This window comes from Cygnus atratus, chromosome 1 (assembly GCF_013377495.2).
Source record: "Cygnus atratus isolate AKBS03 ecotype Queensland, Australia chromosome 1, CAtr_DNAZoo_HiC_assembly, whole genome shotgun sequence".
In the NCBI taxonomy this organism is placed as follows: Eukaryota; Metazoa; Chordata; class Aves; order Anseriformes; family Anatidae; genus Cygnus; species Cygnus atratus.
Window position 1 is genome coordinate 69,592,549 of NC_066362.1, and position 25,589 is coordinate 69,618,137.

Here is a 25,589-nt window from a genome sequence, read left to right on the forward strand (position 1 = left end):
AGTGATCATTAAAATATACCAGAACATTGTTTTCATATTACATTTAAGAGTGTTCCTAAAAGATAAAAGTTCCCTGCTCTGACAAAAATTGTCAGTGTGACAGTAGGACATGCTGCCTGTGATTTGGTATTGTAAGTTGGCGGCAATACAGGCACTTCATGGTATGTGAAAGTTTTCTTACAAGTTCCCAGTAAGCCCCCACCCATGCAAACATGGATGATTGCAGCTGGTGCTAGGAAGTGTGTGGGTCTGTCCCTGCTCTGTAATGCTTTCTACCGTCATATTGCCACTTTTTTTTTTTTAATCCATATGACTTTTTTAGGAGAGAACCCCTTTCTTTTATTTCTGTACCTAAAATGAAGACTGAATACAGACAAAAAATGGGAATCCACTGGGATTCCCAGGTGGTACCACAGCCTCAAATACCCACCTGAATGCCAGTTTAAAAATAGAAAGGAAAAAACAAAATAAAATAAAACAAAATAAAATAATAATTAAAAATAAAAATAAAAACAATACCAACTGTTTTACAGCATTGTAGGGAACTTATATTACTCATTAACTTAGTTATCAAAGAGCATGTTTAGTTGGTGTGGTCTTACTTTTGTTGCTTGTCTGTTCAATTTCTTGTTCTCATACCCTAGAACTCTTTGGTTTTAGTCACTGAATGACATTGCTTAAATCAGAGTGAGAATGAAGTCACAAAGTGAGCAGTAAGCCAGCCTTCTCCAAAATTCTTGTGAGGAAACTGAATTCACAATTATTAGCATAGATTGATAAATGAATACCCACCAGTGTGAAATTAAAATTCACTTTAGCATGGCTGTTTGCTTTTGGTTGGTTGGTTTGGTTTGGTTTGTTCTTTTCTTTTATCAGGTTAGAGGGTTGTTTGTTTTTGTTGATTGCAAACATTATTCGTGCCTGTATTCCCAAGTATCTGGCCTTTGTGTTTAGATGAGTAAAATGGTTTGGAAAGAATCCAGATCAGTTCATGCAGGGGCTATGCACATTAATAGAAAACCACATATCAAATCTGAGCATAGATTTTGTATGCACTTTTACCCTTAAAAAAGACTGTACATATATCTGTACATGGGTGTATATGCATATATACTATGATGTCAATCTAAAATTGTCAGCAATTTACTGTTTTATATTAGAGAATCAAAAAATACAGTTTTTAAAAATGTTTCGTGCATTCAATTTGTAATAGTTTTAAGGAAATAGTCATTTAAGTATCTGTATTTTTATCTAGTCAGAGTAGTTTGATTGTATTCAAAGTTCATTCTGAAATTGATTAAATATTCAAACTGCCAGGAAAACAAACAAACAAACAACAACAAATATTTTCGTATATAGAGGTTCAATTCAATTAAATTTTAGTATACAAACTATAAATTTAGCATGTGTTGTTAATGTGTTCATGTACTGAAAATGGTGAAAGAGAGAAGCCCTTCCTGCTTTTTTCTTAAAACCGAATTTAAGCATGATCTTTTCTCCTTTTAAATATGCTGTAAGGATTGAGTGTGGTAGTAGTACAAGTATTTCAAACAAGACTGTACTACAATATATGATATTTATATTATAATAATTGCATATAACACAATATTTAACTTATCTCCCCTGGCAGGGACATGGGCAACAGCAGTGTTGCTGTTTGTAAGGTGCCTAACCTGATCTGAGTGCTGGCTGTCCTTGGCAGTGAGGTGCTGGCACAGCCCAGGGGCAGGATGATACCCAGCATGTGGCGTCCTTGTTTGGGGGCCCTGTGGCCCCTGCACCAGCTCCTCATGTAATACAGCAGAGCCCGGTGTTGGAGCTGGGCAAGCCTGATGGATCACAGATTCAAGGCCTCCCCATGTGTCAGAGGCCGTGTGACAGAAATACACCATTGAGAAGAGCAAGGCTCTCCCTTGCCGCACTTGGTGCTTATCAACAAGAACAATGTTGGCTGCTTTGCAAAATATTAGTACTGCAGCACAAAATCTGGGCCTCTGCATATGACCCGCTGAGTCAGACGTGTTTACTTCATTGAAGTATTAATCTCTGTCTCTGATCGGCAGTCAACAACTCCAGGCTCCAGGCTTAATAGAATTTCAAACTGTAGATTATGCAGTTTTGCTGAAAGTATGAGGCTTCTATCGCACTTCGAATGATGTATTCTCCCTCTCTCCCCTTTGGTCTGTTTTACATGGTGGAGGCTAAGACAGATAATTAATTCCTCCTATTCCAAGCCTTGACTTTTAATTTAAGAATTTTCTTTAGCATCTGCCAGAATCTTCAGCATGGACTCCTGAGAGATTAAGCAATGAAGAGAGCCATTAAATTAACTTCAGCCTTTTTTTTTTTTTCAGTAGGATGAAGAAGCACTTCAGTATATCAAGTAGTTTCTTTTCTTTGTCATGATAGCAAATTAAAATCAACCAGAAATGTGAGGAAGAAGCAGTTTTTTCTGGTTGCATGGCAGGATGGGGAATGTGGAGTTCCATTTTCTGATACTGCCTTTGTGTGAACAAGAAGTAGGACATAAGGACTGGATCAGTGGAGTGAAACAGCTATTGCCAAGGACATGATACCCACACTATGGGATTGGGAAGGTAGAGTGGAGAGGTTTAGCTACACCTAGCTAATATATCAGTTTCCTTAGAATTGCTCTGCTATTGCTTGTGAAGCCTTTCATGAGAGTGAAGCTATGTAAAGCTCGGTTTTGCTGTTCTTTGATGTACTGTGAGGTCCATAAATGATGTCACTGGTGAGTCACTCCTGGCCAGGGCTCTGATCACTCTCCTGCTAAGCAGTCTGCCCAATTCTCCATGCTAAGTACCTGCCACTCCAAGAAGCCCATATGCTCTTTTCACAGGCATAACTTCCCCATTTGGAAAACTGCATATTATAGATTTCACTAAGATATACACAAAAACAGATGAGTACAAAACTGTCTGGAATGGAATCTCAGGCAAACTGCACATACGCCTACTGAAAAGCCCCAAACAGTAGGACTGGGTTTATGTTTCAGAAGCATAGCAAAGGAAAAATGTTCGGAGTGTTTTGAATCAGTGACTCCACATAGAATTTATGGTGATTTATAGCGCACCAGCTAGTGAGGCTGAAATGTCACTGCTGTATTCATAGTTCAGAACCAACAAACAATGTGCCTGATGCCTTTCTATTTATTCTGCTTCTGTACAGATCCAGTCTCCCTCCTAGCAGATTTTAAAGATCCTCAGTCTTCTGCAATTGTATCATATAGTTGTCAATTCACAGATTTGATACCTATTGTGCTTTTGGCAATGGACTGTTTCTGTCAGTGGTAATGTATTGCCCTACTGGGTTTCAGGAAGGATGGCAATTAGAGCTGCTGAATGTTGGGAAATCTGGAGAAGTTCAAAGATGCGGTTATGAATCAAGCCTCTTGTGCATGTGCTGGGAGCCCAGTGCTCCAGCTGTGTTAGATTCCCTGCGTGCGTGATGTGTGGCCTGGCTACATGTACAAAGGCAGTTTGCCTGGACCACAGTTGGTTTGCAGTGTGTAACGTGCAGAACAATTATGTATATGTACTGAGTAAGGTATGCAAGATATGTCAGCGGTGCAAACTGCTTCTTGGTATTATTTCTGCTTACACATCACTTTGGTTAATAATTCTTTTTAAATGATATATGTGAAGTAGGTATATATTTCAAACCCAAGGGAGACTAAGGACCACCTGAACTGGTCATACAAGCCTGTAGAGTAATTATTCTCATTACTTCTGTCTGAATGAAAAAAGGACTGGAAAAATCCATTTCTTGCTCTATTTTGATTTTGGTATAACTGCCCAACACACACTTGGTTGGAGAAGAACATTGTGACCACTGCACCAGAATGCTATATTTTAACATCATGGAATTATTTTAAAAATCTCAGAATATGCTTGGGATTCATTTAATTCATCTAAGCATAATCACTGAATATAAATTACTTGTCCTAGATTCCTCTGTGGACAGTAGAAAAGCATCTTTCAAGAGGGACTACTCCCATCCTAAGCTATGTCTGCAAAATTATTTGTGCAAATAGCCCCTGGCCATTGTCTATGTCTCTGTAGGGAGCCTGAACAATTCATTCAGATGGATTAAGTAAGCTGCAGGTGCTGAAAGCTGGGAAATCAGATATGATGAAATTCTAAACTCATCGCAGACTGTGAGCGTTATGCCTGATGCTTGATCTATTCAGCATGATTTATTTAAAGAATTATTTCATGCTATTAATTTTCCATTCTGTTTGTAATGGATTTAACAAAAGTTGCTAACAAAGTTCACCATTACCTCTCATACTGCTCAGGAGGTTGATTATTTCTGTTGCCTTACCTGTACTACTTTTGTTCTCTTCAGTCTTCTGGTACCAGTATCACAGTGGATATCGCTGTCATGGGAGAAGCACATGGGCTCATTACAGACCTTCTAGCAGACCCTTCATTGCCTCCCAATGTGTGTACTTCGCTGAGAACAGTGAGCAACCTGCTTAATACGCAGTTAACCTTCCAGGCCATCCACAAACCAAGGGTGAACCCTTTGGTGTCCTTCAGTGAGAACTACACTTGCTCTGACTCAGAGGAATGTCCAGAGAAAGGGGAAAAACTAGCTATTCCCAAGGTAAGTACTGGACAGTAACTCTAACCTTTCTTTAAGGGATAGCACTAGATTAATGGGAGATCTCTTTAGATTATCATTTTATGCACTAATCATACTCTCCAATATGTGAACAGTTAAACAGACTGTGGTTTTCATAGCAAGACAATCCCTGTGTATCTTTCAACTCATGGCCAGCTAAACTTTGGTTCAGGCATCTTTAGAAGATGATATTTGACAAAAGATAATTCACACAGATGATGTGCATGTTTTCCTCGTGGGTGTTGGTTGGAGCTTAAGAGAGAGAAAAATGATTAGGAGCAGAACAAGCAAAAGCCTTTCAGCATCCGAATCACAAGTCTGCCCCATTAATTCTTACACAGAAATTCCCCTCACACTCAAAATATTTGAGCCGCTGCATGTGGGGTGACAATCAAACTCAATGAACAGCAGGGTATTAAGTAGTAATGTAAGGGACCTTTTTGCCCACTGTGAAGGTTGGAATTTTACATTTTTGTACAAATTTCAGCCTTTTCTTCCTTCCCTTAGCCAGGGGTGCAAAACCTGTAGAAGTCAATAAAAAAGTTGCTAGTGATGACCTCCATGGGCTTTGGACCAAGTTCAAAATGATATACCAAACAAACAAAAACAGATCACGACAATAATTAGTATGACAAATATTGTGAGCTCATGAGAAATAATCTTGAGACAAAAAAGAATACTGAACTGGAAAAATATATATATTACTGCCTTGACAGATGGCTTTAGGAATGCTCAGGAATTCAACAGGGATATTATCATTGTTAACCATCCACATTTAGGAAGTTAGGAGCTAGAAAGAATATATCAGCTTTGAAGAAGTTTGCATTGCATGTTCATTGCTAATTAGCTGTCCTGCGAGGCCTACATTTCACTGTCCAAACCAAACCAAACTACTTTTTTCATGCGATTTCACATGTACAATTAAATATATTGCACAGTAAATGCTTTTAACATTTGATAGTTCAAATATCACAGACAGCACTCATTTTAGCATTTCCTGGCATCTGAATTGCAACACTTGTGAGTCTTTTTTAAACCTATTTTAATGATGATAATTATTACCTTTCTTGCCTGTGTAGCAACTGCATATAAGTGGATGTTCACAGGTTTTGAAGCACATGTTCCAGTTAAGTTTAGTGTACATGTTTATAATGGCTATACTCTAGGCTGTAAGGAGAAAAATTACATGGAATAATACTGCCATCACATGAGCAAACACAGTGAACACATACCAGTTTGTGATTGCATAACACCCAGTGAAAAGAGAAATGAAGGATGAAGAAATCAGTTAATGCTACAGAGGAGTAATTTGACTGAAGAATTCACTGACCTGAATGCATTATGGTTCATAAAACTAATGTTTGCAGTCCTTTATTTGTGTGTCTAAATATAGATTTAGGGTCTTTACCTTAAGCATCTGACACTGAGTATTTTGGGTATGGAGTTAACATGTTAACATATTTATCTGTATGCTTGAGCTTCAGACCCACATGTATCTTCCATCTTATCTCTCTTAACCCTCTGGCAGAGTCAAAGCTCTCAATTGCAGAGACATTTATTTTAGTTCTTAGCTATAAAAATGACATAATAATTACAAGAAAAACATCTTATAAAATCATGGTAGAATCCTCCACAAAGACTCTTTATCATCATCCCTTATTATCTGTCTGCCTTTGAAAGCTTTGGAAAAATGATACAAGTCCTATTACTGGAGAAAAGGAAGAATCAGGTGAAAGAAAAATGTAAAGTGGCCAAGAAAAATCTTCTGTAAAGTGTTGCTTTTTGTAAGTTTTTCAAAATGTCAGATCATAAAAGTTTTATTATAAATTGGGGAGGTATAGCAGGAAAAAAAAAAAGTAGAAGCTTCCCTACCTTATTTTTCTTACAGCCTTTCTTGCCTTGCCTTTTTGATGTCTGAACATTCATGACATTTTAAATCACAGAACAGTTGAGGTTGGAAGTACCTCTGGAGATCATCTAGTCCAATTCTCCATCTCAAGCATTTTGAATCTGGAGCAAGTTCTCTAGGATAAACCTAGTTCAGGTTGCCTAGGACTATGTCCAACTAGATTTTGAATGTCTGCATGCAAGTAGAATCTACAACCTCTCTGGGAATCAATTCCAGTGTTCGATCATCCTCACAGTAATTTATTTATTTTTTTACATTTAAATGGAATTTCCTGTATTTTTGTGCCCACTGCCTATTATCCTATCACTGGATACCACTTCAGAAAGCCTGGCTCCATCTTCCTTCCCCTCCTTGCATTCAGGTATTTATTCACATTGATAAGATCTCCCTTAAGATTTCTCTTCTCCAGGCTGAACAATCATGGCTCTCTCAGCCTATCTGTGTGTGGCAGATGCTTCAATCCCTCAGTCGTCTTTGTGGCCCTGATGACATGCCTTTGGCCACATCATTTCTAAAATTTCTAAAGAGCACTGTCAAAACTGGCTGACTCCAGTGACCTACAAGTGTTGAACATCTATGGCTATGGGGCTGTGGATGCATAGCTTTTCTGTAACTTAAAATAGGGAGGAAGGTCCAGACTCTCCAAGTGTTGAAAGCACCAGCCTGTGCTGATTTCAGTGCAGGTAGGCACTGTAATACCTGGGTAAATGCAGACCAAAGGTACCTCACCAGGTATCATCAGGCAGAATTAATCAAATGCTAGCAACGTTTTTCTTCTGCATGTTTAAAGCTTTTATAAGCCTATATAAACTCTAAGCACCTGATCTTTCTCTAGCGCTTACGGAGAAGTTTGCCTCCAGGACTGCTGAGACGAGTGTCCTCCACTTGGACCACAACAACGTCAGCCACAGGTTTACCTACACTGGAACCAGCCCCAGTGAGAAGAGATCGCAGTGCCAGCATCAAACCTCATGAATCATCTTCATCCAGGTTACAGATTACTTCATCTCTCTTTTATGACTGTCTTTGGGCATTATTTTTTTTTAGTTCTGTGCGATGATGTCCACCGTTTAAAAGTGCTGACTCCAAAATATGGAGTTAGAACAGCTCCATACTGTAGAAAAGAAACTGCATAAGTAGAAGAATAACTTCCACACATCTCCATGAGTTGGGTTACCAAAGAAGTGGCTTTCTCAATTTTAGTCAGATCATTTCCAGTTTGCTTCCTATTACTGGGAAGCAAAATGGAAAAAAAGAAAAAAAGAAAAAAAAATCTATTTAAGCTAGCAAAGTGCAGAATTACATAATAAAATTGGAAACAATAAAAGGTTATGTTGTTAAAGTCCTCTTGATATGCAGATTGAGGTTTCCTCCATGGATGTTGCTTAGCCAAGAGGTGAATCTAACAGGTAATCCAAGTGCTGAACATCACTTTTAAGAACACACATAATGATGTGTCCCTGTCAGTAAACCAGTTCATCTCCACCTTCTATAGACGGTAACTTCCAGAACACAAACCCTGATTTGGGGTAGAACTTCCTAACGTATGCAGTTCAGTGTTTTCCTGTCCATAGAAATAGTGTCATAAGACCCTACAGCACCGTACAAACCCTGTGTCTCATGTACATACTTAATTCCAGAACATCATGAGTGCTTAGGGCTCCCTAAATGAACTCATGTAAATACAACACCAGCACTGGATGGTAAATGAAAAACATTGAATTAGATAAGTCAAAAAGTGATTTAACAGAAAGAAGGGGGTTTAATCTCTAAGTAGATTTGTTATCATTGCTTTATTTATTTATTTATTTATTTTTAAGTGTAATCTAGGAATATTATTACAAAGGAAGAGTTACTACCAGAAGATGAAAGCAAAGCTGAAAATGAAAAGGGCAACATCAAGGTTTCCTGCAAGAGCAGGTGCCACATTCCCTAATTTTGAAGCAGCGTTCAGCTTCTGGTATTCAGATTGAGATTTTGCCATTATATTGTAATTTTGATATAGAAACAAACTCAAAAGCTAAAGTCATAATTCATGTTTCTGTCAATATGCACAAGACTTCAAATGTTGTTGTTCCACCAGTAGATGATGTTTGAAAATATTCTTAAACCCAACTATCTAATCTAGTTAAAAAGTATTTCCTTACTTTCCACAAGAAGCAAATAAATACAGCTGTTTTATAGGGATGCAAACTGTCGTCTTTTATTTATGATTTATTTACTAATTTATTTAAGATGCCCCATATTTTCAAGGGTTCTGTAAGCAGATGCTGATACTGAGAGAATCACAACTACAAAGTAATACTTAATAAATCTTTGAAATGGATTGCAGCAAAATCTCTGGAGGAAATGTACATTAATTGTTTGTCTTGCCAGAAAAAGTTCTGGATTCAATAATGACACATATACTTCATAAGGGTATGTTCATATAGCGCATCGTAGAAACAGAGCACTAGATCCACAAAGAGGTTTACATGGGCCAAGTTAATGCCTAATTCATGTTGTGCTCAAACCCAAAATTTAGTTCCAGGTTGCTAAAGCATGTCCCTGAAAGTGTTCCAGAGTTACCCAGAAGCACAGTAGTCCTCACTTTTCTGAAGAGACGGGTTTTTAGCTGATGGCTATAGTTCCTCATGACTGACTATCTAAAATAGATATTTCCTACTTCCACTCATTCTCTTTTTCTAAGGGCCTAATCCATGAACCAGTATTATAAAATACATAAGCCTCTCATGAAATTGAAAGAGAGAAGTTGAGCCTGCTTACAGCCGATAGCTGACTGGTTTAGTGCATTTGTGGAGGACTACCCTAACCAAGTTGCCCCCCTGCCTAAGGTGGTTTAGACAAAGGTTCCTCACATTTTTGGACTTCCATGCTATGAGGTGGCCTCAGGTGAACTGTGTTTGGGGGCTCTCCATGAGGGCAGCAGCATGTAATCTAGTAGCAACCAGTGAAGGAAGGAGTTGAATTGCTGTTAGCCTTTTGAGAAGGGTGCTTGTCTGTGAGAAAAGAGAGGCTTGGGTCCTAGGCATCATTAACTATGATATATTGTGTAGCTATTTCAACAGGATTTCCTCTTTTCTGGCTCCATTATTGTTTTTTATTATTATTATTATTCCAATCAGAACGGAGCAGAACCTTCAAAGGAAGGATGGAGAGTAGCCAGCCTTGCAGCCTAGTAGTTACAGTGCCACCCTGCAAGAATGAAATTCAGGTCCCCTCCCTACCTCACCAAGGGCTATGATCTTGGAGCTGTTGGGTGAGGACAGAGTGTGCAAACATGCTTTGCTACCAGGGAAGGAATTGCAGAGCAAAGGCACTGAAGTCAAGAACAGAATTTCAGGCTGTGGTCTCAGAAAACTTATGTTTTTTTTGTTGTTTTGTTTTGTTTTGTTTTGTTTTCTGCAATTCAAAATCTGGAGCCAGTAGTGGAGAATACAAAAGGACCTGAGAAGGCCCAACATCCTCAGTGTTTGCTGTTGGATAGCTTGGGTGAATATAGCCCTAGAGCACTGTTTTTCTTATACAGGGAGCCTAGGTGCTCAAGGCAGTCTGCAGAGTACACTTGAATGTCTGGTGCAAGAAAAATACATGGGTAGCCAAACTTTCCTTTGCAAGGAGTCCCATGTATCTAAGTAAAAGTAAATATAAAGAAGCCATAACCAAATGGAAATATTCTTCAGTTACCCGTCTTTGTTTCCCAGGGTGCATTTGATTTATACTGTTGATCCCAGACTCTCATGTAGTATGTAAGCACCCTAAGATGGAAATCCAAGGAGGAAGGAGAGCTATTAAATATTATTGTTGGTCCTTTTCTGCAGTTGTTATATAACTATGCTTGATGAGCCAACTAAGCAGGCTATCAATTCTTCCTACGTTTAATGTCGCCAATTGTATAATTATAACTCTGTCAAGCCTCCCAGCCTACTGTTTGCAGTTCTTCTTTTACAGTAGGAGAAACAATGAATTCCAGAAAGGGGAAAAAATGAAGCCCATAAGTAAGTCTAGCTTTAAAAATTCTGGCAGACCAATACATATTTGCTTTCAAGGAAAAGAATTTTGAACTGAAGGGGAAAAAAATCTTGATTATCTGCCACTTCCTCTGTACCAAATTCAAGCATGCCATAGAACACAGAAAAAGGATCTTTTCATAGTCTGGAAAATCACCTATAAGTTTTAATAGTCACAGATTTCCAAAAATCACCCTTAAAAATCAATGAACACCCTTAGGAGTTGGACTCGATGATCCTTATGGGTCCCTTCCAACTTGTGATATTCTATGATTCTATGAAATCTCTGTTTAAGATTAGGAGTCTTGTTTTCCTGTATCCTTTTGTCACTAAAATGTTAAGACATGGTCCTCTTATAGTTTCAAATGATTTGGGAAAAATATCTTCCATATTCCTGTCCTCAGTCATCTCTATATCAAGTGGATTTCCCTTAAGAAATCAAATTATGGGTTTGGGGTGGTTTTTTGTTTGAGTGTTTGTTTTTGTTTTTCTTTATGGTGGGCCAGTATTTAATATTCTTTCTACCAACTGACAATGCCTCACCCCCTCAAAAAAAAAAAAAAAAGAATTTTCAAAAGACAAAAAACATTTTTATAGACAGTGCTTGCTCTTCCAAAACAGTGAAGTGTTAGTAGAGTTACGATGTTACATACTTTTTTTCTTTCAGAACACATTTTTTTGAAGTTTGACTAGAACTAAGCTGCTTTAAAAGGCTGTCTTCTGCCTTGTATGTCTTTTTATCACTTGGTGAGGGAAGGATGCAAGACTGTGAAGAAAAAAGTGGAGACTTAGAGGCCTAGTGGATCTGTGCAGAGAAGCGTTTGGCCTTATGATAAAACTCAGTGCTGCATCATTGCAAGAAGCTGACATTTGATGAGTGCCGTTCCATGAACAATGATCAATACAATTCTCCTACTTTACAAAACTATTTTGTCTCTTCTGGTATACAGCCTTAAGGCTGAAACCATGCACCCATTTTGTATATAGAACCAACATTTGTTCATCATTGCCACACTCCTTATTACTTCAGAGAGTTTAGCTTGGATCCATGACGAATGTCTGCAGGGTCTGTTGGCAGGAGGTTTTTTTTGATTTGCACCATGTACTTAAACTGGTGACAGCATGAAGTGCTTCACCCAGCAACAAGGCACACCACCAGTGGCATCAGTGCAGGGCTCTGCTGAGCCTCTTCTGGCTTCCTGAGGAGCTCTTCTAGTGCCCAAAGGGTTAATGGGTATCTGTCTTCACAGTTGCAGTAGAGACATCGAGGAGACTGATTTTTCATTTATACTGAGAACTTCGGGTACTTCTGGTTGTTGTAAGGAGGCATTAAAAGAGAGTATAAATTTAACATATTTAAAGTCTTCTTTTAAGCCTCTTTGTACTGTCAGAACAATATACCGAAGACATCTTTGTATAAATAATGTGAATAGGGCTAAGCATTGAAGGAAGTCCAGCTTTGGAGTGCCTACATTGTAAACATTTTTTTTCTGAATACTCCTCACAAATAACAATTCAGCAAGCAGATAGATGCTGGTTTACTCCTCAGCAATATTTTGCCATCTCAGTACCACATTGTTCTTGCTGTGGCTTCTAATTTCTTCAGATTTTCCCTGTAGGCTTTCCCTATGTCAAACAACGTTTGTTTGCACTCTCATTTTACAGCACTGACTCCTGGAACAGCTCCCTTATGATGACAATCACAAAGAGCCGCTCCTTCTCCACATCTTATGCCATGTCTCCTACCAACCACCTGAATGCCAAAAGGCAGAGCCGGCAAGGTGAGTGGGTACCCATGACTTTGTCAGGCTCACTTAGCTCCCAGAAAACTTGGTGATTAGCACATGCAGCTGCTTTTGGTCTCTGTGTCTCTTCTTGTTTTTCCATCAGTATGAGTATAGTTTTTTACTTTATTTAAAAAAGCAGTGGCTTAAAATACTGTAACTCACAGTTATGCCATTGTAAATGTTTTGACATTTATGATTTATAGAGGTTAGTCATTACATGATGTGGCAAGTGTTATACTAAAGCTAGTTGTGAGTTATATCCATGCAATTCCAGTGACTAAAATGGGGCTGAGGAAAGAGTGTTTTCTATAACATATGTTAAATTAAATGCCTTTGTATATTGCCTCACTGAGATTTCCTACATAAGCCCATTTGGAGCTGGAGGCAGCACGTGACCATTCTTACACAAACATGTCCAAGACAAATCCATTATATAACTCATAGGTCTGTCACTGTACGTTCATTATCAAAAAAGTTCAGGTAGCTCTTACAGATCTTTAAAGAAGAGAAACGTGTTTTGTTTTGTAGTTTGTTTGTTTGTTTGTTTTACTTGGCATGTAGGGCCTTTAAAGAAACAAATTCTCTTTTAACTGAGAAGAAATGGAGAAGGTGACTTCCTCACTGATAATGGAACGTTCAATAAGACAGTCATGAAGTAGTCTTAATCTACAATAGCATGGTTCTCTTCCCTATACAAGGGAGGGATAAGATATAATTTACCCATGCTTTAAATTGCAGTTGAAAATGATCACAAGGCCTTCCTTTTTGTTTTAAATGAACCCATTTTTTTGTTTGTTTGCTTCTTTTGTTTGTTTGATTTTTGATTGATTGGTTGGTTGTTGTTGTTTTATTTTATTTTTCCAAACATAGAATAACGCTGGGATAATGTTATTCAGAGGTTCTCGTCACTGAGACATCAGATGGCAATTGATAGATGCCTGAGGCCTGACATTCAAAAAGTCAGGGAATCCAAACTTAGAAATGAATTTAAAGATATGGCTGCACAATTGTTCTGCATATCTAGCTCTGTCACATTACATCTCTTTTTCAAACTGAAGAGTCTATTAAATCTCCTCTTGTACGGAAGCTGTGTTATGCCATAGTGAAGATTAACTAACCCGGTATTATCTTAAAAGTGTAGCAAAAAGTCAAATTAAAAAGAAATAAAAATAAACTGGAATATAATGGAGATATACTACCAGGAATCCAGGAATTTATTGTAGAATTTAACAAAAGCAGTTTAGACTTGTGATTTTCAGAGATGAACCCATTAACTTGGAAAAGCATAGTTAATATTTTCTACTTGGAAAACGAGACTTAGCACACATATCAGTCAGCTTTACATTTCATCTGTTCCACTTTCAGAAAGCATTAGTAGCAATCTTTGCTGCCCAAAGATGTGAGCTAACCAATAATGAAGGGAGAGCTCCGTTCCATCACAAGCAATTCCTAGGGGCACCGATTCACAGAAGTAAAAATTTTGGCCCAGATTTTTATGCTGAAGATTGATAATTTGATGCTTTAAAATATTTACAATCATGCACTTTTAATTATGATTTGTTTTTATGTTCCAACTAAAGAATTGTTTCAATTTGCCATAATTATTATCAATTAAACATTTGTGTATTAGCTCCATTGGCAATATATACAAATTCCGCTCTAGGATTCGATCTAGTTAAATTTGTAAACCTATTAATTTACAAAATGTGTCTTTAATTATGCTTGAAAGCTTTAGCATTTTAAAATACTTCTAGCTATACCTGTTTTGGCAAAACTCTCAGGTAAACTCCAATGTAAGTTCATGTCACATCAAAGTTAGGAATGTTATTGTGAAATTGTGTCATTGTTTAAGTTCCTTGGATTTGCTTTAAATTGTTGAAAGATGACCATATATATTTTACTCTTTGACAGTCATAAAGATTACCTGGTAGCATATACCTCAAAGATAGTTAATAATCCAACTCAATCCCTTGTGCAACTAACAGACTATGGAATGTTTTTAAAAACATATTTTCATTGGAAGGAAAGCAGATATCTCTAAGGATTAGAAAATCTAAAATAGCAGATATCTGTATTTTAATTACATTTCCATATCATGGCCATCTGATAATTTTTTAATTCCTTCGTAGGCTGTACGTTTCTGATCTCAAGACTAGTGTAATATCTTAGTTGCAATTGTTGAATTAAGACAGCAATATATATAATGTTTTCTGAGGAAATTGCCAATCAAAATTTAGGTGATGTTGAATCTCAAAATTACACTGTAGCAACTTCACAGATTATTTTTAACTCTTGGATTGTCAACAGTAAATCATATTTTAAGCTGACATCACAGTAAGTTATGGGGATAAAATGCTGGAACTTTGCACGTATATACTGCAAGGTTAGTATATCATAAACTTAGATCAATATAGGACCTTATTCTAAGTTAATTGTGTCTGGAATGCATTTAGGTAGTGGGCACAATTCAAACATAAAACCAGTTTGAAGTTCCCAAGGTCTTTGTCATTCAGCTCTGAAGATGAGCATGGTAAATGAACTGGGGCTGTGTTCCTTCAAACTTTAGAACAAAGGTCAGGAGGTATGTCAATTTAAATACATTTCCTTTTAAGATAGATGTTGTTTGCTCCCCTGTACTTTATTGTAATGGGACCTTTCCATCTGAGACTGGAAAATATAAGGTGGATTCAAAGAGAAAAGGCATGGGTGTGGTGCTTAGGGACATAGTTTAGTGGTAGGTAGATTTGGCAGTGCTAGGTTAATGGTTGGAATTGATGATCTTAGAGGTCTTTTCCAACTGAAATGATTCCATGATTCTGTGATCTCACATGTAGAAGTTCAAATATGATAGGAATGTGGGTAAGCCTTTCTTGTCCCTCCTGTACAGGTGGAAACAGTGAAGCAAAGACATTCTGCAGAACAGTCTAGTTGGAGTCTGGTGCCTCTGTCACTAGAATATGGTGATACCTGTAGTGATGCCTCTTAAGCACATCTTTCATTTCATGCCTTTCAGCTAATGTCAGATCTTCAGAAGGCAGAAACAATTGATGATGATGGAGCTTCATCATTCTATGACAGCCATGAGCTTGACTCAGAGTAGGGGAGGGTTTTCTCTCTGTTTTTCATTTTGGAAGCTATGCTAGTGCCTGCATATTGCAAGAGGAGTATTTATGCATGGTGAACTCATACAACCATCTGCTGCTACTGTTAATTGACAAGGTTCTTCTTTTCTCTTGCCAGGTATCCCACCAAATATTTCACCTCTCACCTCCCCATGCCATTCACCTATTCAGGGGACGCCTGCTACAAGTCCTACCGGAAAAACATCATCTGTGTCATTTCCAGACTCTACAGATACTGACATGAAGCAAGGTTTAAAGCCACACAAAGTCTTAACTGCTACTCAGAGTGCACCTAGCCTGTCAGACCCTATCATCAGCCCCTCTGTTATCTGCAGCAGGTAAGATGGTAGTTTGACCATAAGCACTTTTTAGCATGTGAGTGATTATGTGGATTGATGATACAAAGTGCTTTTACAGTGCAAGACAGTTAGCTACACTTTCAGCTTTTACTTGTTTGATTCATGAACAAATTCTACATCAATAACTTTCAGATCTGAAAGTTGGATTTCATGTTAACAACTTGAGTTTCTCATGCCATGCTGCTAACATGAACAGTCCCAGGCCAAGTCTTTCAAAATGGGCACCTGAGGTTTGATACAAAAATCTGACTGCTAGGGTTTTAAAGCTGCTGTCCTGTAGCCCTGTGCTCAGTGTCTGTGATACAGGTGTTCTAGCAATGCCTGAAGAGTAAGTAATTTTGAGCACTGGCTCGAAAGGGGTGAATCCTGACCTCCCTAGGGTAATGTCAGGTTATATCCTACTAGGATTTTTTTCAGAAATCATCTGCAGATGAGTTCCTCCAACTGCTAAGAGTTACAGTAATAGTTTAACTTCACACTTTAAGGCAGCCCATTTTTAGGTTTGTAAAGTTAGATTATTTATTATATTATAAATTAGATAAATTAGATTATTTATTATATTATAGAGTTTTCAGTATGTGTCTAGTTGCAAATACCAGTATTTAGAAGCCAGCTCCAGTGCAGTTTCAAGGTTACTTTACTGGTTAGATGTTACTTTTGGTCATAGTAGTGGGGTATTTGTGATTATCGGCTAGACAGCAGACAGCATGTCTGTCTGACCAATATGCTGGGTTAAATGTTACCAAGGTACCAACTATCTTTGAAAATAGCTTTTAGTTTCTGGCTTCAGCCATGTGACTTAGGATGTGTCTTGCTGTGTTGTTTGTGTACAGGGCTAGGAAGTCTGTGAAAAACTCATAACTGAGTTTGCAAGCTTCCTGTAGGGAGCCATGTTCACTTGAATTCAGACTGGGATCCTGACAGGCTTTTAAGGCAAGGTTAGGTGGTTAAATAGAAATGAAGTGCTTTGCAAAGATATTGCAAAACTGGGATTTGCACTGATTCATCTGAAATGAAACCTATATTATACATAAGAACATATACGTAAGTCCTGTTAAACTTCGCCTTTATTACTACATACACAGATTATTATTACTTTAACTTTAAATAAACTTTAAATAAATTACTTTAACTAGTAACAGTTATTGCTGGCAATATTGTGTTAAAAAGAACAGGTATCTCATAAAAATAACAATAAATAAATAAATAAATAAAAACCCCGATCAATCTAAGACTGTTGTAGGTAGTAATGAAATATATTTTCTTGAGAGGTGTAGAATTTGATTTCAATATAATCACTGGTAAATGTTTATTAACCTTTATATAGCTATTATCTTGTTTGATCTGTGGAAGTTGCATAGCATACTTTGGTTCTTAATTTCCTTGTTTTCAGATGCTTAGACTGTGTAAGAACTTCCAGTAGTGACATTGGCTGGTGTAGACTTTGTTGTTGATTATTTGAAACAAACACCTTATTTAAAATATTATGGTATAATGACTGCTAATAGAACTGACATCCACTATTATTAATAGTCACTGTCCCTTTAACGTCTATTGAAAAATCATAACCACTATCACATTTCTAGCCATTACTATACTGGGATGTCATATCCACAGACAGAAACTGAACTGCACATAAATAACGCACCCTTCAGTAATATAAGCACAATAAAGAAACAAACAAAAAAAAAACAAAACATATATATATATATATATATAAAAAGAAAACAAACAATTAAAAAAAACCACACACACAATAAAGAGATGAAATGGCCAAGACAAACTGAGTTAAATTAGCAAAAACTGGAAAAGAATTTTTTCATGTTTGAGTATTCACAGTGTAGCTTGCTGGTCTTCATGTGTCATGTTGTGCAGTGCTCTATATCTCCTGTAAAAAAAAAAAAAAAAAAAAAAAATGAAGCCTTGCTACAAAATAATACTAGAGTTAGCAAACCTCTGCCACCAACTCCTTCCCCCAACAACAAAAGAGGAAATAAAGTTTCAATGGATTCAGTGCTTTAAATCAGATCTACACAGGCAACGGCATCAAGAAGTTTTACTTACATACAAAGTGAAATGTGGTAGGACAATGGAGTTTGAAGGCTATGTTAAACAAGAATGTATACCAAACAATGCTACTAAAATACTTTTTAAGTAATCACTCTTAATTCTGCTTAGTGGATGTGGCAGGGATCCTGTGAAAAAAAATGTTAAACAATCCTGTGATTAAGAAGTATATTATAGTGCCTGCATATGAAGGGGGATTGGGTTAAAGTTGCATGGGCGCATTTAATTCTGACAAAGAGCAGATTTCAAGTGTTCTAATAGGTAGCTCAGTATTTTTTATGTATTTATTTATTAATACAATTTTTTATGTGGACCGGTTATACTAAATCAGTGCGAGTTTGTGTATGTTCTGGAATTAAAGAGGTGCACTCATAATAATGCAGAAGCCTTGTAGTATCACAACCAAAGACTCTATTTCTCTATAACTTTTACATTTTTACTTGTTATCATTGACCTTATGGCAACCACAAGGAATGTGGGAGAGATTTTTTTTCTCATCTTGTTTATAAACCTGAGTGATATGAGATTTATTTGTTTGACAGTGCACCATGTGTATCATTATTTGTGGATTTGTACTGTTATTTTGAATTCTTTCAGGGATACATTATGTTTGCAGCGCATACCAAATTCCAGAATATGTTTTTGACCCCATCAAAATCATCAGGCATAGGATTTCAGCCATTTTTATATGGTGCACTAACAATGGTGCAAAGTTTCTAATCCAAAGTTTGACCAATTTAGATAATTTTATAATTGTTTCTTTACAAAGACTGCTATATGTAGTTTACACCACAAAAGACTAAGTCCAAACAGAGAAAGATATTAAAATGTCAGTTTTTCATGGGAAGATCTGATATAAATCTGATATATCTGATATAAATCTGATATAAAAGCTAAATGAGGCTTCAGACTTGTTAATTTCTCTTGTGATTTCATGCTATATCATTCTTCCTTCAGGTCTGAGATTCAGTCATATTGGGACATAGTTATTTGAGATATTCCAGCTGGTACTGAATACGTGTTTAGGGCTTAAAGGGAATAGCGCACAAGGAATAAAGCATTTTAGCAGAAGGGAAGAACCAGGCATTGGAAAGGCCTCACTATTGCAATCCCTCCCACAATGTCTTTCTTCTCTGGCAATGATGAAGCAAACTCTGTTTGCTAAGTGTCTGGATGCTAAATCACCCTCCTCTTGTTCTATCCAAAACGCCCCCTTGTTTATGCTGTACATGGTTTGTTGTCACTAAAGTAATGGCAAAACAACTATTTGCATTATTAAAGAGGAATGTATTCAAACTTTGAGCAAAGAAGCCTCAGCATGATTGTGTTCAAAACATAAGATTGTATGGCACTTTGGCAAATTTTCACTGTTTTCTTTAATTCATGTTTATAGTACAGTTGTAGTACAAAGCCAGCTTTTTGTTTGCTTGTTTTGTACTGATAAACTTAGAAAATAATAATAAAAAAAAGGCATTTATAAAAAATCACATGGTATAGTTTAACTGTTGGCAACACAAATTAATGGTGTTGGCTATGTCTAAGGTATAAACCTGTCTTTTTGCATTTCTGACTTTCAGTAAAACTTCAGCTCACTCTTGTAATTTTGTCTTTAGAATGTAGCCTATACCATAGCTTAAAATGTGTGACATAATCGTATACTGTCAGCAGGAATATGTTTTACATAAGACTATCTAACTCTCACGATTCTTTATATGGTGTATGTTTCCTGATGTTGTATTTCAGCTGTGGCAGACCCTATAACCAAATAGAAGCTGGTGATGGGACGCTAGATAGAAGTGATGGTACCACAAACTCCCTGAATAGAGCAGGTAATTCTTTGTCAATCAAAAACTCCTCCTCCTTTAAAATTTAATAATTATTCACTGGAAGGGCAAATATGCCTCTGTCTCACAGAAGGAAAACATATGTAGGTGAGATCATCCAAACTGCCTTAGAGACTTCTTTCCTTTTTGCTTGTTTAAGATGGGGAAAACCCTCATGAAGAATATAGATACAATGCATAATAAATATGGTTTTCCATATGGTTTTGTCTAACCTTGCCAGTACAAATAACAGTCACCAAGTTTTTTCCTGCTCTTCAATCACTAATCCCATTTTTCACTCTCTGCAGGATATATGCTTTAATGTCTTTGGACAGATTGCTCAACATTAGACACAGCCAAGCAGCACATATGTATTATGAGTCAGAGATCCTGTTGCTATTATTCAGAAGGTCTGTTCACACAACAAGCTCTGTGATTTGTGTTGTAGATGATCCTGCGCAAGCCACTTCTGACTATGAGACCAACAACAGTGACAGCAGTGATATCGTACAAAATGATGATGAGACAGATTGCTCCAAAGAACAGACACGGAAGGGATCCGTCTGTAGGACATATGCACCTGAGACCATCATTCTGCATCCCTTGATAGCACCTGAGGTAGCTTGTTTAAATTCCACTGTCACCGTAGACTGAATGTATATGGAAATGAAAAAACAAACTAACACAACCCCAGAGCAATCTAAAGATTATGGCCATGACTTTAAGCAAAAATTTCAGCAGCTAATACCTTGTAGTAAGAGGTTTGACTGAAGAATTGAAAGGACACACTGAAGTGTGTGAGAGCTCCTAAGCACTGGCCACTCGTGAGACACTAACCATCTATTTTGATGAATGAATACAGGCTTATAGATCTGTCATTAGGCACTTAAGAAATGTTTGGCTTCTGTGTTAGTGTTGCCTTTAAAGGGAATAGATTGGAAAGAAAATAAATGGTAATCTCAAACTACTAGCATAAAGTATTGTCTTCCTGTTCAGCGACTTCAAATTCTCAATGGCCTTGCAATCCTGGCTAATATATACAGTGATTCTTACTTTTAAAGAAATTAACACTTCCCTGAGGGTGCAACATGATATTATTGTCTTGAACAGAATAACATTATGAGCATGCATATAACTTAAGAACATTGCAGTATGGTGAACATTGACAGGTGCTGATCTTCTCACAACTGCTGTATTCAGCTGTAAATTTGATTCAGAGGTAGAAGGAAAATTTAGGGTTTTTTTTGTTTGTTTTCACAGCCTTCTGTAGGACTGGATTAATAAATTTTAAGATGGTTTGAGCTCTTGAAAAAAATATTGTAGTCTGTTGAATTGGAGTTGGACATGCTGAGAGAAGGCGTCTTTCTTGAGATATTTTAGGGTTCGCTCATTTACAGTTTCTTAGTAATAATGAAATGCAAGGCAGTGTTCAGAGAGAAATTTGAACAAAGGGGAATGCCCCATGTTTACTTTGCAGACCTTGAAAAAGAGGTAGGTCTCAGTTTAAGATGGATAATTCTTCTCATGGAACATGCTCCATTAGATGTGATAGATTATAATGAATGTGTCCTGATGTGGAAGGAGAAAGTGAACATTTTTCCCTCTCTACTCCAGCAAATTTAACAATGAAGAAGACAGACTCCCTTGGAAATGAATGAATGATTCCCATGAATGAACGAATGAATGTCTCTCATGGCTAAGTTCAGAGAATGATGTTTCATATACAGAATTTCCTATTCATTCAAGTGAAAAAAAATTATAAAGGAGAGTGACTAGCTGTAGGGCTGGTAGAAATGGGAACATCTTTGCTGAGCTGAATAAAGTACCATCGGCTTAGAAATGATGCTAACATGACCTTAGTTTTTAACACCACATTTTTTTCTTTTGCATTAGATGCTTCACAGAACTAAAACTTATCTTTATTTTACTTTCTTCCATAGGACAAGCCTGTGCTTGCTCCTGAGCCTCTGGTTATGGACAACTTGGATCCCCTGATGGAGCAGCTAAACAGCTGGAATTTTCCAATCTTTGATTTGGTGGAAAAAATTGGAAAGAAATGTGGTCGTATTCTCAGTCAGGTAGGAAGGGTATCTCATCTGTGATGACTGGCTTGATTATTTATCTAGAGATATGATTTAGACAAAGTATTTTTAAGACCTGTAAGCTGTTCATTTGATAAATTATGATCCCTGACATCTAATTCAAAGCTGACAATATGAACTCCTTCTCATTAAATTCCTTACTTTTAAAATCCCATCTCTTTTAATTTAAGAATGTGAAAGAAAACAAAAACAAACAAAGGAAAAAAAAACAGACACCTATTATGCCTGTTACTGTCCACCAATGAGTTTATGTAAACCCTTCTGAATATTCTCTCCTTTCTGCAGGAGCTGTTCTCATACCTTACCAAGTACTTAGTGAAAGGATTTATCTTGGGCCCACCATGGGAGGGCTAAACAGTAAAAATACTCAGTTTTGATGCAGGAAATCTTTTTCTGTACTGGAGATTTCAGTCAGGCAATGCAAGGCATTATGTTGTGATGAGCGCTGGAAAGAAGTGATTATGTTTATTGGTATGTGCGAAGATTAACACACACACACAAACACAGAGGTTAGTGGGTCAAGCAGATCTCACTGCAACAAGCTCCAGAGAATGCTATATCAAATATTGGTCCCTTTGGGGTTAACTACTATTCAGCTATATTCAATTTTCCAGTGGTCACCCAGGAAAACCACAGCATGAATTTAAATTTACTTGTGGTCTGTCTTTTATCGTTCTGCAGCTTGCCAAGCAACATCTATGTTTAACCAGCCCACCAGCTCTCTAGGTTAGTTTTAGACAAATAGGCAAACTGTGGCTGGATATGGGTATTGATATACATTCACCAGTGGTCATTGAGACAACTTTGCAATACATGGAGAACAAGTGATTAAAATTCCCTTCTAGGTCTTCTTCATCATGTTTTTGTCTAGCAGCAAAGCATCTTACAGAGTCATAAATGAAACATAAGGAAAACCAGAATGTTTTTGATGGCAAAAACAGTAGTTTGAATGAGTCAAACATTCTTCTGTTTTCTCATGGGTACTTCTATGGGTGTTAAGGACTTTACTAAGTTGCATGGAGTTTTGAACCTCTTGGGACAATTTCCCTCTGCTGCTCACAGTTTCCACTAAAGCTCCACACTGTTTCCAAATATTTGCTTTTTGATCAGGTTCTGAGCACATTATCACTGTTGCAGTAACACAAAATGAAGCCTGTGAAATATAATAGAGAAGCTTAAGTAAATAATATTCAAGATCAAAATTCAGTATCTTCTGTAACTGCTGTTTGTATTAACTCTCACTCCTTAAGAGCAGAATGCAGCAAGTTCAAACTTGTTCGTAAAATAAAGATCATTCCTTTAGTTCTTTTCCCGACCTACTCATATGTTCCTAACAAAATAATTTTTAGAAATAAGAGAACTGAAATAAATAAATCTTTTTTTTTCTGCAATTAAAAGTATTATTTTTCTTGTATAATTTTTAAATCCTGGGATATTATCAACAAAGGAAAACAAAAGCACTAATGATTTATTCTCTGCTTTTTGCCATTAAGTGGACTCATCCATTAAAAAAAATAAGTAAATTAACAAGCTGGATTAACTATGTTTGCCTTGCTAGGTTAAATTTATGAGATGGAACACTGCAAAGTTGACACGTGCCTCTAGGGAAGCATTTGGTTTAGAAAGCAAATGCTGGCATAGCATCTTTAAGGCTGCTTGAGATGTCTGTTTCTCCTTTTTGTAAAGTTAAATTGATTTAGACATGTAAAGAGACCCTGAACCAGTCAGCAGCCATAAAAGCATCTGTGCAAAATATAGTGGAAAACACTCTAAATGTGGCACTAACAAATATGCATAATAGGGGCTAGGGAGGAATTTACATACCAGTCCATTTCAGAAAGGAACAGCAAAGCCCTCCAGCTGAGCTGCTGCTTCACAACAGGCCATAAACTTAGATAATGTTTTCAGTCACACTTAACGCTCTTCTTACATCTCCTATAAAAACAAAAAATCTGCAGAAGAGAAGCTCATTTGCTTTGAAAAGCAAATAGTGAAAGTGAAAAAGGACAGGCTAGAGTTAAGATCTCTCCCCAGCTTTTATTGCTGGGCCCATAGGGACAAGAAATGCTGGTGGTGCTCCTACACTTCTGGTACACCAGCAGCGTCAAGACAGAGGGTCATCATTGGAGTGCGTGTTAGTTGGTCCCTCTGTGGTGCCAAGAGGAATACGTAGTCATCATGTATGACTTCCGTAGAGAGAAACTGCAGCCATTATACAAGGGAACAAGGGAAATCTGTCTGTGGGGGATGGAATATTCCCTGGATCATTACAGCCGCCCTTGTGAGAAGTCATGTTTGTCACAGCTGGAGACCGAGCACTGACAACTTAAAAGGAACACACATTTGCAGAAATCATATACAAGAGCCAAAAAAAGGAGTTACAGCCTGCAAGCAATGAATAGGGAACCACTAACCTAAACCTCGCACATGTCCTCCAAGACATTTACGTGTGCCTGTAACACCCCAGAGAGGAGCTGCACGTGAATGATGATCCCCATTTCTATAAAAGCTTCCCTTAGAAATCATTCAGGAGAAGCACTTGTTCAGGCAGCAATACCAGAAGTATCTGAGTTATAAATGATTCACTTGAGCATTAGCAGTCATTGCACAGATGAACAGAAAATGGAGGCAGGAGGGAGAAGGCTGTGTGGAGCACCCAGTGCCAAGTGGCTGGATGCTGTCAGAGCTTCCCCAGGGCTTGCCCCTGGCAGCAGGGACCACTCCACGGCTGCAAGAGCACTGGGCTCAGTCTATGGGATGGTGACTGCCAGGGAGCTCATGAAGCAGCATGCAGTTTGTGGAGGAAAGATTTTAAAAGTGGAAGAATTTAAAAGTGGTTAATCCAGAGCAATGAATAACAACAACAACAACAGTAATAACAATAATAATAATAACAATAGAATCATAGAATCATAGAATATCTCGAGTTGGAAGGACCCATAAGGATCATTGAGCCCAACTCCTGGCACCACATAGGTCTACCCAAAAATTCAGACCATGTGACTAAGTGCACAGTCCAAACACTTCTTAAACTCCAACAGGCTTGGTGCAGTGACTACTCCCCTAGGGAGCCTGTTCCAGTGTGCGTCCACCCTCTCAGTGAAGAACCTGTTCCTGATGTCTAGCCTAACCCTCCCCTGCCTCAGCTTGACACCATTCCTGTGGGTCCTATCACTGGTGATTAAGCAGAATAGATCGGCACCTTCCCCTCCACTCTCCCTCGTGAGGAAGCTGTAGACCGCGATGAGGTCTCCCCTCAGCCTCCTCTTTTCCAGGCTGAACAGGCCTAGTGACCTCTGCCGCTCCTCATATGTCTTCCCCTCTAGGCCCTTCACCGTCTTTGTAGCCCTCCTCTGGACACTCCCCAACAGTTTTACATCCTTTTTGTACTGTGGTGCCCAGAACTGCACACAGTACTCGAGGTGAGGCCGCACCAGCGCAGAGTAGAGCGGGACAATCACTTCCCTTGACCGACTCGCGATGCCGTGCTTGATGCATCCCAGGATGCGGTTGGCCCTCCTGGCTGCCAGGGCACACTGCTGGCTCATATTCAACTTGCTATCAACCACAACCCCCAGATCCCTCTCTGCGGGGCTGCTCTCCAGCGTCTCATCGCCCAGTCTGTATGTATAGCAATGGTTGCCCTGTCCCAGGTGCAGGACCTGGCACTTGCTTTTGTTAAACTTCATGTGGTTGGTGATCGCCCAGCTCTCCAATCTGTCCAGATCTCTCTGCAAGGCCTTTCCACCCTCATCCGAGTCCA

At 38.0% G+C, this 25,589-nt stretch overlaps 1 protein-coding gene across 2 annotated transcripts in view; it reads left to right on the forward strand.

Moving 5' to 3' along the window:
• PDE3A (phosphodiesterase 3A) overlaps nt 1-25,589 on the forward strand; it is a 92,831-nt gene that overhangs the window by 44,760 nt on the left and 22,482 nt on the right. The window contains exons 2-8 of one of the 2 annotated variants that reach the window (XM_035550854.1): nt 4,369-4,629; nt 7,392-7,546; nt 12,232-12,347; nt 15,594-15,813; nt 19,645-19,730; nt 20,173-20,342; nt 21,665-21,802. In XM_035550854.1, the coding sequence (XP_035406747.1) occupies nt 4,369-4,629; nt 7,392-7,546; nt 12,232-12,347; nt 15,594-15,813; nt 19,645-19,730; nt 20,173-20,342; nt 21,665-21,802 (1,146 nt within the window). The remainder of the gene's footprint in view (nt 1-4,368; nt 4,630-7,391; nt 7,547-12,231; nt 12,348-15,593; nt 15,814-19,644; nt 19,731-20,172; nt 20,343-21,664; nt 21,803-25,589) is intronic. The other variant, XM_035550855.1, reaches the window with a different exon arrangement.